Source organism: Montipora foliosa, chromosome 3 (assembly GCF_036669935.1).
Source record: "Montipora foliosa isolate CH-2021 chromosome 3, ASM3666993v2, whole genome shotgun sequence".
NCBI lineage: Eukaryota > Metazoa > Cnidaria > Anthozoa > Scleractinia > Acroporidae > Montipora > Montipora foliosa.
In genome coordinates, this window is record NC_090871.1 from 55,627,080 (window position 1) to 55,647,413 (window position 20,334).

General features: G+C 39.6%; 3 protein-coding genes and 3 long non-coding RNA genes across 6 annotated transcripts in view; 4 read left to right on the forward strand and 2 right to left on the reverse strand.

The window, feature by feature from the left end:
* LOC137997724 (uncharacterized) overlaps nt 1-20,334 on the forward strand; it is a 324,565-nt gene that overhangs the window by 230,472 nt on the left and 73,759 nt on the right. The window lies entirely within an intron of this gene.
* LOC137997728 (uncharacterized) overlaps nt 1-20,334 on the reverse strand; it is a 114,699-nt gene that overhangs the window by 43,438 nt on the left and 50,927 nt on the right. The gene's annotated exons all lie outside the window — the stretch shown is intronic.
* Nucleotides 1-20,334, reverse strand: part of LOC137997684 (nucleotide-binding oligomerization domain-containing protein 2-like) — an 84,016-nt gene that overhangs the window by 43,438 nt on the left and 20,244 nt on the right. The window lies entirely within an intron of this gene.
* Nucleotides 4,758-9,382, forward strand: LOC137997672 (uncharacterized). The gene is made up of 4 exons (XM_068843799.1): nt 4,758-5,866; nt 6,078-6,295; nt 6,392-6,472; nt 6,580-9,382. Exons 1-4 carry the CDS (start codon nt 5,521-5,523, stop codon nt 7,093-7,095), a joined length of 1,161 nt encoding a protein of 386 aa, XP_068699900.1. The 5' UTR covers nt 4,758-5,520; the 3' UTR covers nt 7,096-9,382.
* LOC137994287 (uncharacterized) lies at nt 9,887-12,961 on the forward strand. The gene has a single exon (XM_068839881.1). It carries the CDS (start codon nt 9,887-9,889, stop codon nt 11,501-11,503), a length of 1,617 nt encoding a protein of 538 aa, XP_068695982.1. The 3' UTR covers nt 11,504-12,961.
* Nucleotides 13,879-19,776, forward strand: LOC137995020 (uncharacterized). The gene is made up of 3 exons (XR_011122248.1): nt 13,879-14,011; nt 15,220-15,332; nt 19,040-19,776. It is a non-coding gene; the product is annotated as an uncharacterized lncRNA (long non-coding RNA).

Genomic DNA, 20,334 nt, shown 5'->3' on the forward strand with positions numbered 1-20,334 from the left:
GTTTACTTTTACATGTAACTTGTAGTTAGTTAAGAAAAGCTAAAAAAGAAAATAAGTAACAAATTATAGGCAAAAACTACAGAAAAAATTAAAAAAAAAAGTCAGTGTTCATTTTAGGCTGCTGGTAGAAGTTCCAGAAGTAGAGTACTTGGCTCGTTTTTTGGTTTGATATAATTCCAGATTTTCTTGGCCTTTGGATTTAGTAATTTCTTTAGTTACTTGTTTAGATTCTTGATATAAAGCTTCTAGATATTGCTTTTCATCACCGTCGGCATCGGCAGACTGGACAAAATCGCACTTTGGGAAGCCATCTTTCTTAGGGCGAACACCACAAATCCAGAAGAATCGTCGATTTAAAGAGCGTTTGGTTGCATCGCTGGTTTTGTTGTTCTTGTAAAATTGAAGTTGACACGTTAGTTTATGTTGGTCACATTCAGGCGGACCAGAATTGAGATTAGTGTCATCATATTTGAACTGCACCAAAATTTTCTCTTCAGCTTCGACGAGCATATCAAGATTCATGGCTGTTATCGGTCCAAGGCAGTTTGCAACCATCGCCGCACCAATAATTGATATCTTTCTTAGTTTGGTCGACGGTTTGTATCAAAGGTTTGGAACAAATTGGGCAGTTAAAAGAGGTGGTTTCGTCTTGGTCGGTCATAGCAGTAGATCAAGTCAGAAAAAAATTGGTAAATGGGAACAAAGAGCTACGTAGAATAATTATTTATGTAATATTAAAAAGATTGATGGCTGGATTTTTTTATCTTGCTAGAATAATTTTAGCAGCTTATGAATTTAAAATTAGGCAAAAGTTAATTAGTAAAAAGTTAATGGGGGTATACATTTTAATGGGGTTTTTGCTTTGGTGGAGAAAATTTTAAATTATGTACATGAATTAAGTGTTTCTTGGTTGAGTGTCTTTTTTCTGTGGAGGCTTCTATCAAAAAAGTATATAAATAAGTGGACCACATTGATTTTTTCGTTCATTATTTGCTGAACTATTATGGCGTTAACTTGTAAGAAGTGTGGAAAGTTGTTTAGTAGAAGCGATTCTTTGAAAAGACATCAAACCAAATCATGCGGCAAAGCAGAAACACGTGGAAGACCCAGGAAGAGGAAGTTAGTGGTGGAAGTGAAGAAAGATCAAGGAGAGCCAGCAGAAAAGAAGAAAAGAAAGAACGAAGTCAGTCTATTTGCCGTAGATGATATTGAGACGAATTTACCAGTCGAGAAACGAATGAAGCGAGAATCTCTGAAAGGTCAGGTTAGTGACGAATCAGTTAGACGCAGGCGTAGGCGTTGTCAATCCGAGTCGGGTTTGGATGGAATGATTGGCGAAGATTTTAAGAAAGATGGAATAGAACGTATTTTGAAAACTTGTTATTTCTGTGGAGATGTGCTCAAGACCTGGCGAGGGATTCGAAAACATTTGAAAAGACACGAAGAAAAAAAGGAACGAATTCAGGCAGGCGGTCAAGAGAATGATGTAGAATTAGGTCCAACTGAAAACTCTGTCTTTGATTGGGAAGCTAATACAGATCCGGTGTTATTTCCATCCAAGATGGTCAGAGAAATCCGTCAAAGATTCGCTAATTTAGCGGAATCCCAAATATTACAAATTATAGAGCTGTATCGTCAGAATTGGCTTTCCATTCGGGCACATTTCAACCGTGGCGAGGGTGAGGTGAAAACAACATATAATTTTAGAACGGATGACGCGTCACCCGAACATTTGTGGCAACTTACACAAGAGGTTGTCGGTGATCAGAAACATCATTTCCGGGTGGCGGCTAAATATGGTTTTTTGTTAGTCCATAAGACAGAAGGCAGTTTCCGGTATTTCCAGGCTCGACTGAACAATTTTAACGTATTAAAAATTGGAGAAGAAGTCGGACAAGATATTGACGGCGAATTGATGGTTTTTCGATCCAGTCAGCAATTTCATTTGTTGAAAGAAATCATTGATAGATATGATTTTCAGAATTGGGCGGTCATTCATCGTCCTAACTCGAGTTACGCGTTAGTCGGTGTGACCAACATCGAATTTCAAGTGTTTTCATTTTTGGGGCAAGCCTTGGAGGGTTTGAACGAAACTGGAGAGGGAAACGGAAGAAGCAATGAAGACGGAAACGGAGAAAGTAACGGCGAAAGTAACGGCGAAAGTAACGAAAGAAGTAACGAAAGAAGCCAAACTGGTGGATACGAGCCTGGGTTAGGTGAAGGTACGGATTGGTGGTGGGACGATGACGACGAAGGATTAGTCGGTTGTGGTATGAACGTGTTGCCAAAAGAACTGAAAAATCGCAAAGGTTTTTGGAAAGGCATAAAGAAGAAAGATAATTTATGTTTTTTTCGTTGTTGTGCGCAGTTTTTGTTGGGACGACCTAAGAATGTTGAAAAGAGAATGCGTAAATTATTCGCTAAATATTGGCGGCGTAAGAAAGGTGAGAAAGCTACAGCGAAAACACGAAAAGCTTTCAAAGGAGTGGCCTGGAAAGAATTCGAGATGTTGGAAGAGATTTTAGGTCATCCGATTGAAGTGGTGGAGGTAGTATGGAACGAAGAATTGGAGGGGGTAGTATGTTCAAGGCGACGGACCTTAACTTCCAAGAAAGTGGACCGAAAGAAGAAAAAAATGTTGATTAACGTTTGTTTTAAGAGAAACAAGAAAGGAAAAGTGTTAGCAAGTCATTTTTCGTTAATCCGAAATCTGGACAAGTTTTCAGGAATCTACAGCTGTGGTGTGTGTCAGTCTAACTGGCCAAGCAATTACCAACGAAATCGTCATCAGCGAACATGCACATAAGTCACCAAGAAGAGATATCAAGGGGGGATCTTTCGACCACGTGTCACCATTTTTGAGAAGTTAGAAAAAGTCGGTGTTAGGATTCCAGAAGACATGTCTCGCTTCTATCCCTATTACACCTGTTGGGACTGTGAGACCATGCAGCCCGACATTGACGAAAATGGTCAGCAACGAAACACCAGTAAGACCACATTCACGACGATTCATCAATTGGCAGCAATCGGTTGCTCGTCGAACATACCAGGTCACGAAGAATTTTGGGAGATGCATGTGGATCAAGTACCCGGCAGTGAAGGTTGTGACAATCCGAAAGAATTGACACGAAACTTTTTAAACCAACTTTTGGTTTACAGTAATGCCGCATATGAAGCTTTGATGGAGACATACGAGCCGATATTTGACGAGCTACAGCGTTTGAAACGCGAACAGTATACTAGTCATATTGAGGCGGATTTAGCTCAATATCGAATATGGATGCAAGAGTTGGGAGATGCAGCGACGATGAACGAAGCGAATGACGAGGGCGAAGTGAATGATGACGAGGGCGAAGTGAATGATGTCGAAGAAGAACAAGCAATGGAAGTCGAAGGTGAGGAACGTGAGGAGTTGGAAGATTGGGAGAAAGATCAGTCGACGATTTACGACGAATTAGGAAGAGAATTGAAGAAATGGTGCCGTCAATTGCCTGTACTGGGTTTTAACTCAAGCAAGTTCGATATGAACATTTTAAAGGAGTACGCTCTGCCGATTTTTGGCGAAGAACGTAAGAAGAAGCCAGAAAAACGAACATTTGGTTTAATCAAGTTTCTGGTGAAGAAATCCAACAATTTCGTTTGTTTGAGGAGGGGGACATGGGGATTTGCGGTGTTGCGGTGTTGATGGTTTTTTCAATGCGGTGATGCGGTGAATAAAATCTCAATTTGCGGTGTTGCGGTGATCGCAAACCCAACGGTGTGCGATGTTTGTATTTCTCAAGCTACGGTGTTCGGTGAAATAAAATCATTTGCGGTGCTGTGGTTTCTTTTTATCTTTCTCAGACCTAAGTTCAGCACGTAAACTTCGTTAATCCGTGATAATTTATGACAAGCACGTACCATTGTGTTTAATTTGTAAGAAAATACAGACCAACATTGTCGGGTTAATCTCCAATACGCTTAAGCTGCCAATGAGAAGCTGTTTTCGTTGATAAATAGGTAACTTGATAAGTAACTTGACCGCTGCCACCAGGAGTTGTGTTTATTTTGTGGAAAATTGTTTAGGTATAAACGTGTTATGTCAAGTGTAGACGTTAAAGTCATTTAGCTAAAAATAATTGTTGCAGTGACGGTGTTTCGTCTACTTTTCTTGCGGTGATGCGGTGTTCGTTATTTTTTTTTGCGGTGCTGCGGTGTTTAGGGCCCCCCCATGTCCCCCTCTTTGAGTACGGAGAAATTGAAATTTTTGGACATTCGCAATTACATAGCTCCGAACTTCTCGTACGAGAAATTTTTAGAAGCTTACTTGACACAAGCTCAGCGCCAGGCGACAGGCGTGAAAGGGGTTTTTCCTTATGAAGATTTCAAATACAGTAGTTGGCTGGAAGAAACAACATTTCCAGAAAGAGAGACTTTTTACTCTGAACTCCGTCAAGAAGGTATTTCTCAAGAGCTATGGGAGAAAGTCCGAGATCAAGTATGGTTAGCCGAAGGCATGGAAACGCGCCGGGACTATTTGACTTATTATTTAAGGCAAGACATCATGCCTTTTATTGCCGCAGTCAAGAAAATGAAAGAATATTACTCAGAACGGCATTTAGATCCATTCAAAGATGCTATTTCGTTGCCCGGAATTAGCCAAAATTATATTTTTCAGTTGATGGAAACTCAAAGTTATTTTTGTTTGAGTGGTAAACAGACCATTCACGAACTGCTCGATCGAAATATGGTAGGCGGGCCAAGTATCATTTTCCATCGATTTCACGAGGCTGGCACTACCAAGATCCGTGAATTTGATATTTTGGTGGAGAAAGTCTTTGGTTACGACGCCAACAGCCTGTATTTGGACTGCACGCGTAAAGAAATGCCGACTGGTTTTCCGACGTTTTTTCATCGGAAAGATTATGAGAAGCTGGATGAAAACCAAAAAGAAACACGATCTTTGAATCAACAGATCTTAAGACGGGCTAAAAGTCATTTTTCGAGACCAGCGATCGAATGGCTGTCGTATTTGGAACACACGACTGGGCGCCGAATTCAACACCTCGGCAATTCAGCGCTGGAACATCGAGTCGGGTCCAAAGGCTATCCCGTGGACGGATGGTGTGAGGAAGATAGGATTATTTATCAATTTTACGGTTGTTTTTTCACGGCTGCAATAAATGTAACAAAGATCAAGACAAGCAGCATCCGTTCCGGAAAGACGGCGATGGTAAAGCCATGACATTTCGGCAAGTCCGAGCAGAAACATTAGGTATTTTAGAATACCAGAAACATTTTTGTACTCATTTAGAATTCAAATGGGAATGTCAGTGGGAAGCAGACAAGAAAGCCGGCAACATTGACTCATGGTTGTGCGAGCAAGACAATTTTCAATTTTATCGTACAGCTAACCGTGAGATTAATGCGCAAGTGTTTTTGAATCGTATCAAGCGCAGAGACAAACATCGTTTCTTTGGCGTCGTGGAATGCGATATAGAATTACCAGAAGACAAAAGATCGGACTGGAAATAGCGTGAGATGCAGCCAATTTTTAAAAACATTTTATTTTCAAGAGAGATGTTAGAAGGTCACATGACTCAAGTCGCGAAAGAAGACGAGCGATTATTGCAGCCGCAAAAGATGTTGGTCGGGTCTTTTTTTGCTAAGAAAATTGGTTTGATTACACCTTTGTTGGAATATTACCTGGAGAAAGGACTGATCGTGACTCGGATATATTCTGCCATCCAATACACACCGAAAGTGTGCTTTTATAAGTTTGCCGACGAAGTATCGACTATGAGACGAGCAGGCGACGCGGCACAACCTAACGAAGACGGAAGTGTTAGTGACGAAAAGATTTTGGCGGAGACATCTAAAATGATGGGTAAATGTTGTTTTTCTTCTTCTTATTTTTGGTGTTTCTGTTTAGATTTTTGGTTGTAAAAACAAAGCGTTGAAAAAAAAATAAAATAAAAAAGAAAAAAAAATTAAACATCACACAGGCAGGTGCAAGAAAAAGAGGATAAAAATAACCTAAGCCAAAAAACAAAACAATTAAATATGTAAAATTCAAGCCGTTTTTGATTTTTTGACAGGTAATTGCCCATACGGGAAATCACTGACAAAAGTTCAACGGCATCAGGACATTAAAATAGTCGACTTAAAGGAAGCCTCCGTTCTGGTGACTAAGCCACAATTTCGGGACCTTGAAAAGGTTGGCAATGAACAAGACGGTTTTGTTTACGAAGTTCAGCTGTGCAAGAAAACTTTACAAATGAAATTACCACTTCAATTTGGTTTTTTCGTTTATCAAGTAAGTTACTATCAGTCAGTCAGTCAGTCAGTTGAATTGTGAATTGAATTTTTTGTTTTCTATTTTACGTTTTTTTTCTTTGTTTTATGATGACAGTACGCCAAGCTCAAGATGTTGCAGTTTTACCACGATTGTGTGGCGAAACATTTGGAAGAACAAGATTTTCAATTGATCGAGGTAAGCCCCAAAAAATGTTTTGAACAGACCACCAAGCCAGTTTGCTTGCTATCATCATGACGACGACTATGTCTTATTTGTTTCTTTGTTTGAAACTCTTTTGTTAGATGGACACTGATAGTCTTTACATGGCAGTTTCGAAAGCCGGCGCCGAAAAATTGCAACAGTTAGAGTTAGCTGAAAACCAACGCAGCGAGCCAGAATGGTTTCCGAGAAGCGACACGCCGGAGCATAAAGCCTACGACAAGCGAACACCTGGCTTGTTCAAGAAAGAGTACGAAGGCAGTGGTTGTGTGGCTTTAGCATCTAAGACATACTTATGTTATGAAAAAGCGCAAGAAGATCAAATGGAGGCAGGCGAGAATGTGTCAGATTTGAAACGAAAAAAGTCTACGAAAGGCTTACAAAAGAGTAACGTATTCGGCCGCAAAGATTATTTAGAGGTGTTGCAAAGAGACGAAGACATGACTGAAGAATCAGCAGGCAGTGGGATTAACCGTGGTTTTCGATTTGTCGATGGTAAAATGCGAGCTTACTGGCAAAGAAAGACTGGATTATCTTATTTTTATTGTAAACGGATAGTTTTAGAAGACGGCCTGAGTACAGCGCCGTGTCCATATTGATGTAGTTTAAAAGAGAAGAGAAAATAGCTGGTATGACGAACTCGACCATTTAGGGTCGACTTTTGACCGCTATTTTGCTGTTCTTTCTCATGGTACACTAGTATTTTTTATTGCAGTATTATTTCTTTCAAAGGTTTGACAATACGATTTGATTTGATTTGATCTGTAACCGGAGTTTCGCAGTTTTATTCATTCACTCGTCAAAGTAGTGATTTTTGCAATGGTTTTTGTGTACAAATTCTTTCATTCGGTATAGGCGGAAAAAGTAGCTTAAATGATGGATGGTTTTTTGTTTCAGTCGAATTTGGACTCTTGATTTGTGAAAAAATGAAAAACAAACAACACACAAACATTTTTTCCCAAGTGACAAGTGTGTTTCTTGTAAATTGTCAAATCTTTGAAGTTTACTTAAAAAATGAAAAACTAGTGTCGAGAAAGTAGTCGATATTTTATTTTCCAAAAACCACTCGTATGTCGACCAAAAAATGGTTTAAAATTTGATGTTTTTTGCGCATGTCTTCTAAGGTAAAAGTTGATATAATTGCTTTTGTTTATTTTTAAAAAAAATCCATTCAATGTTATTAGCAAGTCTTTTGTATGTTCCATGATACTTAAGTTCAGTTATTATCTCAGGTAGATAATTAGTAATTCTGGGATTACACTTGTTTTTTGTTGAAGTCGTATGGCAAAAATTAGTTAAAAATAATTCCCATTTGGTTGTTTTCACTTGTTTTTTGTTGGCTTTGGCTGTATGGTTGTCGATTGAATGGTGTAACTGAAACTGAAGGCTTTAGCACTTGAGATTCCATTTGTTAATTTTATTTTAAGCTCCTTGCAGGCTAGTTACTTTTCAGTTAGGATAAAGTTAAATTCATAAATGTGTAGTTTTGTTTTGCTCCATTTTGTTGTAGTATCAATTTTTTGTCGTTTTGTTTGTTCATATTGTTCGGTTTAGTTATTCATGAAAGTAAAAAGTCGCACGTGTGTTTTTGAGTATACAATACGCATATGGTATCTGTGGAAGTTTCGCGTCCAAAACGTCGTTGTATTTTAGTTAAACAGAGAAAGTTTCGCGCTCAGATGGTTTTGATTTTTGATATGTTGTCGTTTTAGTTTGTTTTGCTTTTTGATTTGTTGTATAGTACACTTGTGTGTGTGTATAAGGTTGGGTGTGTATAAGGTTGGGTGTAATGAAGTGATTTACGTTACGTCACTGTTTTGAACTTTTCATCATTTGGTGGTTTTTCATTGAATCGTGTTTGTTTTAAATTTCATCAATTTTCTTCAGAACTAAAGTTTAGCACTTGAGACTGCATATGTTTTGTTCTTGTTGTTGTATTTTGTTACTGATACACAAAAAAGGCGTTGTTACTTTATTATCGCCGCAAATTTGTTTTTTTGGTGGTTTGTTTGAGCTGTAAAAGGAAGATAGAAATGTGCCTTAATGAAAGTGGTAATTTTATTTTAAGCTCCTTGCAGACTAGTTACTTTTCAGTTAGGATAAGTTAAATTCAAAAATGTGTAGTTTTGCTTCATTTTGTTGTAGTTTCAATTTTTGTCGTTTTGTTTGTTCATATTGTTCGGTTTAGTTATTCATGAAAGTAAGACGTCGCGCGTGATACTATGATTTTTTGAAATGTTTTGAAAAAACAATGTCTGTTGGTTTATCTTTTCTCGAAACTGTAATTTTTCTGTCGGTACAGTTTTATAATGTGTAATATTTGTGATTTGAGTATGTAAGCGAACATCGTTTTAGTTTGTTTTGCTTTCTGATTTTGTTTTATTCATTTTTTACCATCGAGTCCTATTTGTTGATGATCAAATGGTCATTTGGTTTCACTTTGATCTGAAATTTCTGTTAAAATAGTCTGGTGCCAAGTAATTTTGGATGTCTAAATACAAGGTTTTTGTAACTTCGGTATCAGCTGAAAGGACATAAGCGCATTTGTCTTCTTTGAGACCACAGACTGGTTCCGCTGTTAATCATAATCATACGAGCGGTTATTCTTTGATCAAATGCTCATGTCAGTTGTTTTTAGTTTAGTTATGAAAACCACCAAGTCGTTGTTGAGTAAACATTTAGTTTCCACTGGTAAGTTATATTTTGTCAGTACACCTAAGTTTTTCTTGAAAAAGCCATCGATTTTTAGTTATTTATCTGCACTAAAGAAGAGAAAAAAAAATCTGTACACTGAAGTTGTCTTAATATGTTTAAAAACAACTTTATATAAAGATAACAGATGATTATTATAGTAAATAAATAAAAAGAGAATTTTGACATCTTGTATACATTGACGACTGAGAGTGACTGAATATAATAATAAATAAAACAGACATACATAGGCGGCGCATGCATACATAAATGGATGATTATAATAAATCCATTGAGACGCTAATACCAACTAAAGCTGCTAAGACTGATATTAAGAAGAAGAAGAAGCAGCAGCAGAAGCAGATTAAAGGACGAAATAATAAGTCCACCAGATTCATTCAAAGAATTGTGCGTTGGTTTATCGTTCAATTTCGGCGTTGGTTTCAAAGTTCATCGTAAAAAAACTTATAAACAAAACAAACAAACAAAAAATGGCGGCGGCGGCAGCAGTACCAGTTACCATAGCAGCATCAGCAGCGACGAGTATTCTTGGCTTGCAGTCACGTGACTTCCGGTACAATTTGCCATTTTCATCCGCCATGTTGGGGTTCCAAAACCAATATGGCGGCCAGTGTGCTGACCACGTAGTCACCAACTCGTGAACCTAAACGCGATTTTCTCTAATTCCGCTGCCTCAAAATGCCTATGTGCCTGATCGTTGGCTGTTCTAGAAAGACTGGTCGAGGTAAGGGAGTCCGATTGTATCGAGTTCCAGCTATTATTACAAATCAAGGCCCAGAAGTTGAGAAATTGAGTATCGAGCGACGGCGATTGTGGATCTCTGCAATAAGCCGTGCTGATCTTACGGATAAAATCTTGAACAGCGATAAAGTTTGCGACCAACATTTCCATTCTGGAACTGCAGCTCCTTTGTGGGATCGTTACAATATTGACTGGGTTCCCACTCTCAATTTAGGCCATGACAAAACGGCGACGCAAAGTGAACAACATCAAGCGCAATCGCGAGAGGCTCGAGCGGAGAGGTCAAAGGAAAGGCGAAAACGTCACGCGGAACAACAGGAACAAGAACGTTCACTGAAGCAGCAGAAATTAAAAGAGCCTGGAGTTCCCCTTGCTGATTTTGCTGCTGAGATCGAAAGTGCAAGTACCAGTTCAGAACAAGTCCAAGTGGAGAACTTAGACTTGCAACCTACAGACCAGCAAGAATCAGATCCCAACGAGCAAGCAACACACAGCACATGCTCTACTCAAACAGAAGCGTTCGATTATTTATATCGCTCCGTGGAATCTCTTTCCATCAAGGACTGCCCACGAAGTGATGCCTCAACTCAAACAGAAGAGTTTGATTACTTGTTTGCTGAGTCAGTGACTAGCAAGCCTTTTGACAAAAATTATTTCAAAGATGATGACGGGAAAGTGTCTTTCTACACTGGTTTGCCAACATTTGAAGTACTGGAAGCCACTTTTAATCATGTTGCACCCCATGTCAAACGAAGAACACAATCCCTTTCTTTATTTCAAGAGATGGTTATGGTACTGATGAAATTGAGACTCAATGTTCCACACCAAGACTTGGCCTACCGATTTGGAGTCTCTATGTCCACAGTATCAAGGACATTTGCACACTGGCTAGTCATCATGGATGTGCGGTTGTCCCCACTGATCAGGTGGCCAGAGAGGGAAGAACTTTGGAAGACCATGCCCCGGTGTTTTAAGTTTTCGTTTGGAAATAAGACAACCGTCATTATTGACTGTTTTGAAGTTTTTTGTGTAAAACCGACAAACCTCCTGGCTAGAGCACAAACGTTCAGCTCGTACAAACACCACAACACAGTCAAGGTCCTCATCGGCATAACCCCTCAAGGCTGCATCTCCTTTGTCTCAGAAGCCTGGGGGGGACGCACCTCAGACAAGTATCTCACGGAAAATTGTGGGCTGCTCAACAACTTGCTTCCTGGGGATCTAGTTATCGCAGACAGGGGATTCACTGTTCACGATGGTGTTGCCCTTAAACAAGCAAAACTCATAATTCCAGCATTCACTAAAGGAAAAGAACAACTGGACCCTGTTGACGTTGAAAGAACAAGGGGGATCGCACATGTTAGGATCCACGTTGAACGAGTTATAGGACTTTTACGCAGGAAATACACTATTCTTGAGAGTACCTTGTCAGTAGATTTTTTAACCTGTAATCCAACTGGAAATCCTGAGATCCAGGTACCTATGATCGACCGCATACTCAGAGTTTGCTCTGGACTTGTCAATCTATGTGGCCCCATTGTCCCATTTGATTAGATTAATCTGTGCAAAATACAATGGAATCCCAATTTTGTTAACCTCTAAGGCTAGTGTAAATTGGTTTGTGAAATCAGAGAGTTCAAATCAATGGTTAAAAATAGTTTAAGAGAGGAAAGCTTTAAAAAATAGAGGATTTACAAAACTGGGATTCCATTGTACTTATGTAAACCATGCTGTTTCGAAATTTGTTGGTTTAATTTTAAAATGTTGTAAATGTGTGTACCACCACCTGGGGAAGTCCCTTATGGGGTTGTGTGGCCAATTTGAATATGGTTTTTAGGGATTTTTTGTCTCAAATATGGATTTCGCCTGAAATTAAATGGGATTCTTAAGAGGTTCAATGAGGAGATTAAAGAATGAAAATTAATTTTCAAACACCACCAGACAGTTGACCCACAAGCAACTCCGGCGTTTAGAGGATACTTTAGATGTCCATATTCTTTGATGTTCATTCTTGTCTGAGACAGGGTATTATGACTCAAGCTGGTTATGAAAAATTGGGAGATGAGTGACTAAGCCATACCTCCCCAGCTAAAGATATGTTGAGTGCCCCCCCCCCCTCCCCAAAGGTTACAATGTGCTTTTGTAAAGCTAATTTTATATGTTAAACCCAAGAAATTGAAAGAAATTTATTCACTATAACAATGAGAGGTTTCTCCTGTCATGTAATTCCCAGTTGATTTATTTGAACATACAAATTGACCGGGAGTCGTAAAGCTATTTTATATGTTAAACCCAAGGAGTTGATATTTATTAATTATAACAATGAGAGGTTCATCCTGTCATGTCATTCCCAGTTCATTTATTTGAAAATGCAACTTGTAAAACCAATAACAGCCAGTTTTAATTAATTATATTTCGAAAAGGGAAAAAAGACAAATGAGAGATGACCAGTTAGACAGTTTGTTTACTTGTAAAGATATCCTCATCATTGATCATTAATAACTGTACAAAAAGGAAAGGTACTTAGATGTTTACCACTAGATTTATATCCCTTAATGGCTGCAGTTTTTTAAGCCATTAGGTTGAAGTTCTTTATCATACGCCTACATTAGAAAATTATTACTTACACCTTTCACTCCCAGGAATGACTAGCAAATAAATTCTCCTAACGATTTTACTACTCTGTCAAGGAGACAGGTGGTGAGAATTTGGAAAATTACCAACTATGGGAAAGTGTCTTTATGTTACACCAAATTCTCAAGAACAGAGAACAAAGATTTGTATGGTCATCAGTTAGGAGAATTGAATTTCAGATCTTGGGAGTGAAGGGTTAAGGGGATTACGATTTGTAAAGCAATGAAAGGGAAGTATTTTAATTTGTCAAACCTTACTGGTGGCCAATTGGTTGAAACAGTTTATTTTGTAAATAAATAGCAATAACACCTGAAGCTTTTTTGTGTGTCTCAAAAACTATTTAGTTTACAATGTGAGATAGCTGTCCAGGTAGCTAAAAAAATTTTTGTCTAGACTTTCATAAAGGGTGTTCATTTCAGTCTCCGTGGGAACTTGTACTGTTAGTTCTCTTCTGCTGCCGGTGAAGGATGTTGCCTGAGCCTCTCCTAAGTTATCGATTTTTTCATCCAAATCCGCTTTAAGTTTTCTGGCGGAGGTCAAATTTATGTCGCGCATTTTTGCATATGGGACATCTTTTACAAATGATGGCAACAACCACGTACATTTAACTTGGCCTGGGTACAGGCCAACTGACCGCGAATCCTCGTCCACGCTTCGATATAAAACAACACACTTGCAACATGCGAGCACGTTTCCGAGAGCCCTGCTTTGCACCCTAAGCAGTGGGCTGATTTGACTGTTCCGTCTTTTTCGGCGACAACCCACACATAGATCAAAGGGTCATTCATTCTTTGTGAATGTCTCACTTTTCCTGTAACAACGTGCTTTCCAGCGACAACACAGCCTTGAATGCCTGATAAAAATCCTGAAACCACAAAGTTGTAGGCTTCCAAACTCTTGTATGCTTTGAACTGCTCTTTCGTGTAGAAACTCGTTTCCAAAACCAAGTAGCTAAGCAAATCCATCGCTTCGATAGGTGGAAGGTACTCCGTGTCAAACTGTTGATCGGGAATGGTGACCGGATCGACTCCAATTTCGGCGATTTTTTCAACGTATCTTCGTTTTACGTTGTCGTCAAGTTTAGCACTATACTCCGACAATATTGGGATCTTACTACAAAGCTCGTCAAGCGAGGGGACGCGTTCATTTTCCAAAGAACTCATCGTATAGTACACAGCGATGGCATATATGCGTAATAAACACATGTAAATTTTACCCGCGGTGGAACCCCAACATGGCGGATACCCAAATATGGAAAGTACAGTGACGTCACGTGCAAGCCAAGAATAGAAGCAACAGCTCAAACGACCAGTTGTTGTTCATCTCGAATTTTTAATTGGTGTTTAAAATGTGTTAAAGTCACATCGCTTGACGAAGACGAAGACGCTGCTGCTGCTGCTGCTAATACGACTTCACCGACCGATGCAGGTGAGCGCATTTATTCCGTACATTCTAACGTGAATATCATTTGTTGTGGTCAAACGAGAACTTTAGACGACGCAGACATAGGTTTACAAGCTCAAGATTATCATTTTGAAACCACTACGACTCAAACTACTTCAGATGAAAAAAAGAAGGCTGAAAAAAAGAATGATGAAAGAAAAAAAGCTATAAATAAGACTGCAGCAACAGTTAAAGAAACCAAATTATAATTGATAAGATGACAACCATTCAAGTCAAACAGGAAACGGAAACACATTTAGCGAATGATCGCCGGTTAATCATTACGACTCAATTGGAACCTCCAGGCTTCTTACATGAAGCCATAGACTGTATTCAAGATTTTTATTATTCCTTTTATGATTATTTACAAGACTGATTTCAACGAATACGGTCTCGTTGTTGGCGAGAAGAAAAGATTCGCTTTTTTATTTCGAATACACAAGAAATGAAACGCGGTTTGTTTACCGCTGTTAAAGATTTAAAAGTGGATTATTTTGCCGACGTCTTAGATGCTTTTTTTGATCCATGCCGTGATTGTGAAAGTATAAAATTGAAAATAAATCAATTAGAATTGACGGTTGTCAAAGAAACACAATTGTGGGATCAACAGCATCAACAACAACAGCATCAACAACAACGGCATCAACAGTCGAGACAAATTTCAAAACAAGCTAGCTGGTTGAAACAAGATCATGAAGACGATGACGAATGATCAACTTGACGACGAACAGTAATCCATGAGCATCGTTTTTCGATTTTAGTGATGCGTGTATGGAGAGACGGGTGAGAATGTCTATCACATTGTGAGCGGGTGTAAGAATTTAGCTCAGAAGGAATACAAACGAAGACGTGACAATGTTGCGAAGGCGGTCCACTGCAAACCGTGTGAGAATTATGGATTAGAGCGGAACGAAAATAATTATGAACATACACCTGTGAGTGCCATGGAGAATGAGAGAATCAAAATCTTGTGGGATGTCAGCATCTAATGAGACCATGTTATTGAAGCTAGAAGGCCTGATCATAAATAAGGAAGACAAGAACTGCTTCTGACATTGCTATCTCAGGAGATTCCAGACTTAGTGAAAAAGAGGGTGAAAAGGTTGCAAAATACCAAGACCTGTAGAGAGAAATTATGATAATGTGGAATTTGAAAAGTGCTCAGTTAATGCCTATAATTGTTGGCACCCTAGGTGGAGTAACAAGAAAGTTAGGCGACTGGGTTGGAAAACTGAGCATTACACTCCGAACAGCATTCCTGTAAAAGGCTGCACTAGTAGGAACAGGAAGGATTCTAATAAGCAAGGTACTTGATACCTAATCTAAGGAGAAGAGATCGCGTGGAACCCCCGGTAAAAGGTTATGCCGATCCGCTTCCTCGGGTTTTCATAGCGACAAAGATCAGCCTGTGAAGGTGGAAATAATAATTGCCCCCACAGGATTTTGGCCAAAACCCGAAGAGGCAGAATAGAAGGCCTTGCGTATACTTGTGTAGATTGTATGGTGAGAATGTAGATCAAGATGTGAGCGGGTGTAAGAATTTAGCTCAGGAGGAATACAAACGAAGACGTGACAATGTTGCGAAGGCAGTCCACTGCAAACTGTGTGATACATATCGATTAGAGCGGAGCGAAAATAGGTATGAGCATACACCTTTGAATGTAGTGGAGAATGAAAGAATCAAGATCTTGTGGAATGTCAGCATCCATTGTGACCACGTTATTGAATGTTTGGTACAGTGCGAAGCAATCCCGTGAAGCCATCGTTTAGGGTTTCAGGCGAAGAAATATAGAAATAAATATTTACTTTGTTTTAAACATGGTCTCTTTTAGGGGTAAAAATATCCTGGTCTCCATATAAGGGGTTTAATTCAAAATTTCCAACGAGCATCCCTGCCCATTCATATGCGAAGTTCTTAACTGACTCTCAGCCTGGCTATGATCTTAGCATGCTCGTGAGATTTTGATCCATCTCAGCCTGAACCGTTCTTATAAAAAGGTACATATATTGAAAGAAATGACTTTCTTTTCATAAAAATAAGATCATGATGACTAGACTGACTAGCCTGCGTAGCTGGGAAGATCTTAGACAGCAATGACCAGAACCATGTTGCTGACCAGCGGTTTTCGTTAAAACACAGGTTTGCTGGGCGTGCTCAGTCTCGCGGGCTCAGAAAACCTGGTTGTGGCCATTGTTATTTAAGATTTTTCGCGTAGCTGGCAGTAATGTTGGCGGGGAGAATGGGGAGGGGCGCTCCTCCTCATTCTCCGCGCGGCTTTGCAGCTCATTAATTTGCCTCTTGCCGCCAACAATACCACCAGCTACGCAGCCGGGCTACGTCATGACATGCACCTGGAGGCCGGCCATGAGGGCTTCTGCATGCACTACCAAGGTATCCAGGGGGGATAACTTGTTAAATTAGAATGTTCATTTGGTATCATAAATTTGGACAGACAGTATCAAAGCGAACAGACAGAAAACTCTGGCTGCAACTCATAAAGGCAGCATGATATCCGGGAACCACTTATCTGGGGTTTCTGTGTTAGACCAGTGAACAAGGTATGAATCAAAAGGGTTATGACCTTTTAAAGACACTCTGGTGCTCTGTGGCAGAATGAAACTTGTGCTTATAGCCATCTTTCCACAGCAAATAATTTGGCAGAAATATTAATGGTAATTTGATCTTTATCAACCCAACTCATTCTTAATAAAAGCAAATGTGTTCTACAAAAGGTATTTAATTGTAAAATTTATTCTCAAAGAAAATCTAAGATGCGAATTGAGAATAAATTGAGAGCCCTGTGGTACGGTATGTATTCACTTCAAACACTAACGCTGCAACATCGTGCCATGGAATGTTATGATAAAATAATTTGGCATAAATAAATAAGTCGATTGGTGTTAGACTGTTTACCCCCAACCCGCAGAAAAAAAATCAGGGCAGGATTTTTTCCCTGAGGAGAGGTGGTAGCTGTTTGGAGGGCTTGAAGTAGTTTCCCGGCTGGCGTTAGTCAAGTTGTCCGGTTAAATCTATTTTTGCTTGACAAGACCCAATTTTGTCCGGACAAATATGCATTACGTCTTAACTCTTAGTAAGGTTTTACTGTAGAAGTAGCCTCACAATCAGTACGAGAGGCGTGGATGTGAAGTGTCAAGAATCTGAGTCTTTCTTAGAAGTGAGCCACTGTAAAATGATATTCTCATTGTTTAAGCAGATCCCTGTTCAGTGTCCAGTTTTAATTTTTTTTCTTCTCCACGATTTCAAGACATACGGCTATCCAAAAATTTTAAATGTTGCAGGCAACAGATAAACTCTTTTCCAAACATGCCTGATTAAACATTTACAATCAGGGATGGCAGGGATTTTCAGTCTGGGTCCTGGGACCCGCATGTCCGGCCAAATTGGGGTCCCATGCATTTTTGGGGGGTCCTAAAATCTTGGTGACTCTCTGCGAGAAAAAAGGAATCTTATGAGAAAGAGAGAGTAACCAACTTTCTAGTCTTCTGCTTTGGACAGTACTGAGTACTGTAATTAGCGAGTTCTTCTTTCCAGCTTACAAATCATAGATAACTTATTGCCCAAATTCCTTGTTTGCAACCATCCAAACTCTTTCAGCCAATTTTAGCCAAAAACTTTATGTAAAAATTACCATGTCTTCAACCTTCCTCAGTTCAAGAAGTCTGAGCACTTGTATGTCAATGAGCAAAAAAATGGTGGGAGCTTAATTAAGTTTCCCGGATGTACATGTATGGCACCAGTCTCCTTTGCATAGCGAAATCCAATATGAAGACCACTATGTTACTTCACTTTGTTTATTATTATTATTATTATTATTATTATTATTATTATTATTATTATTATTATTATTATTATTATTTATTTTTATAATTTGTTTTATTTGTTATATTTATTTTTTTATTTTTTTTGTTGCATCTTGCCGAAGTCAGTGTCTTGCGTCTTGGGACGCATTAAAATTTTGATGATGCATTTTTTGGAATTTATTTGCGTAAAAATGCACGATTTTTGCGTTAACGCGATCCCTGTACAATACAATAATAGGAGAGTTCTTTTAGACATCCGAGGACATCACCTCACAGAAACGGACTTTGAACAAAATAATCACAAGAGAACACCCAAATGCGCTAGAAAGGGTTTTCGAAGATGCTGAAGACTATGTCCACATGTTGCCAGTTTAATGTCATTACATACAGTACCACAACGAACTCAATATTTGTATAGGATTTTCATAAATACAATTCCTTTCATTGTGAGTCAACGGAGAAACTGAACGTTTGTTTCAGTGTACTTGTATGAATAGTTATTTAAATACTGTTATCTGACCTTCACGGGTGACGTGTAACACAATGGACCCTCATAACGCGGGGGCCTCGAGTTTATGTGTTGGAAACGAGTTTACCGCGCAAAAACGAAAGTTTTTAGTCAGTCGGGACTCAACATGGCCGCTGCGTGAAAAGAGTCAATGGAATCTGCGATCAAACGTTCGAGATGAATTAGAATCACGTACAAAATTAAATTAAAGATTATCTTTGGGAATATGTAAATTTCTAGCTAAAAAATTTTTTTTTCACTTGAAAATAAATAAATGTTCAGTTAATCTCGGGATTCCTTACTTGTGTGGGGTTGCAGGGATGGCACAGTGGTGAGAGCACGCGCCTCCCACAATTGTGGACCGGGTTTGATTTCCAGACTCGGCGTCATATGTACATGATGGGTTGAGTTTGTTGGTTCTCTACTCTGAACCGACAGGTTTTCTCCGGGTACTCTGGTTTTCCCTGTCCTCAAAAACCAACATTTGACTTGATTTGCGTTAATTGTTAATTTCTGTTTAGAGTGTCCCCAATTAGTGCTCGGGCACTGGAACGACTAGATACTTAAAATTTATTTTAAGTGTCTAATCGTTCTAGTTCTACTAGACACTAAATAAATTTTAAGTATCTAGTCGCTCTAGTGCTGGATAAATAAAGCTTCTTTCCATTTCTTTTTCCTTTTAGCTTGAGTGATTCACGCAGGAAGTAACCAGCGGTCGTATAAATGCAGAAAATTCCACGCGGACAATAACAACAGGGTCTGGAAGTAGGGGTCTGGATCACGAATCACGAGTTCATTTTCCCTACATTCACGAATCACGTAACTGTTTGGGAATCCACGCAATTTGCAATTCGCAAGTGAAAACGTCCAGGCGACCCGGACGTGAACATTGACAGCTTTTATTTCATTTTCCAACGAACCAACCTCTGATTGGCAGTGACCTGGACAAATGATTTATACAACATGTCGTTCTCAACGTGTCTCTCAGTTCATGCCAACTACATGTACAAATGAGTCACACAGGTCACATGGTAGATTACACTTCATAACAATGCCAGGACCTATTCGAACCATGTTGACAGACATTCACATTATAACAGCAGAAACTAAAACCTTAAAAGATCACGCGTCACGGTTAATTTACTCTTCACGAATCATGGCTGTATTCCTGCAGTTTTCCCGATTCACGCCCTGTTTTCCGGACAATTCACAAATCATGCGAAACCCCTTCCAGACCCTGTAAGAATTATTAGCATACACACCGATAGACAATAACGCTGGAAGACCCGCTAATTTCATGACTGATGGAAGAGAAAGCGGAAACTTGCAACTGCCGAAAAAAGAAGGTCTGGTCGTATCTTTCTTTAGCTTTCTTTTCTTGTTTTTTCTTTGATGAACACGAATAATGTACAACGTAATTTCGAACAACTAGCTTTAAATAAAGTTTTCCTTTGAAGACTAAGGTCCGGTTCAAACTCGACTTTTCCGTTTCTAAACACAAATCTGTACACGTTTCATGCTCAACCGCGGCATAACTAAGCTCAGATTTCCCTTGCATCGGGAACCCGGCCAGACCGGGGTAGGCCAGGGTCAAACCTGGCCTGAAAGCCGGGGTGAGCCCGGCTTGTGGCCAGGCTTTGGCCGGGTTGGCCAGGGGATAAAAAATCTGGGGAAGCCGCAGCCACAGGGCCAGCCTGGCCTGGCCTCGCCGGGGTTGGTCGGGGCCAAAATTGGAAAGGAAAAGCGAAAAAACAAATGGTCTGCATGGCCTGGAAAGGCCATGGCTGGCCAGGGTCAAAACTGGCAAGTCAATCCTTGCAAGGAATTTATTAGCAGAAAATGTAAAGTATGGCGTGCAGTACAACTTATGGCACTGGCCGGGCTGCCCGGGGCCAGAAATTGGTGAAGCTTGCCAAGGAACCTAGGCCAGCCTGGCCAGGCAGACACTACAGTACCGCTCAAAGGTAAGTTGACAGTC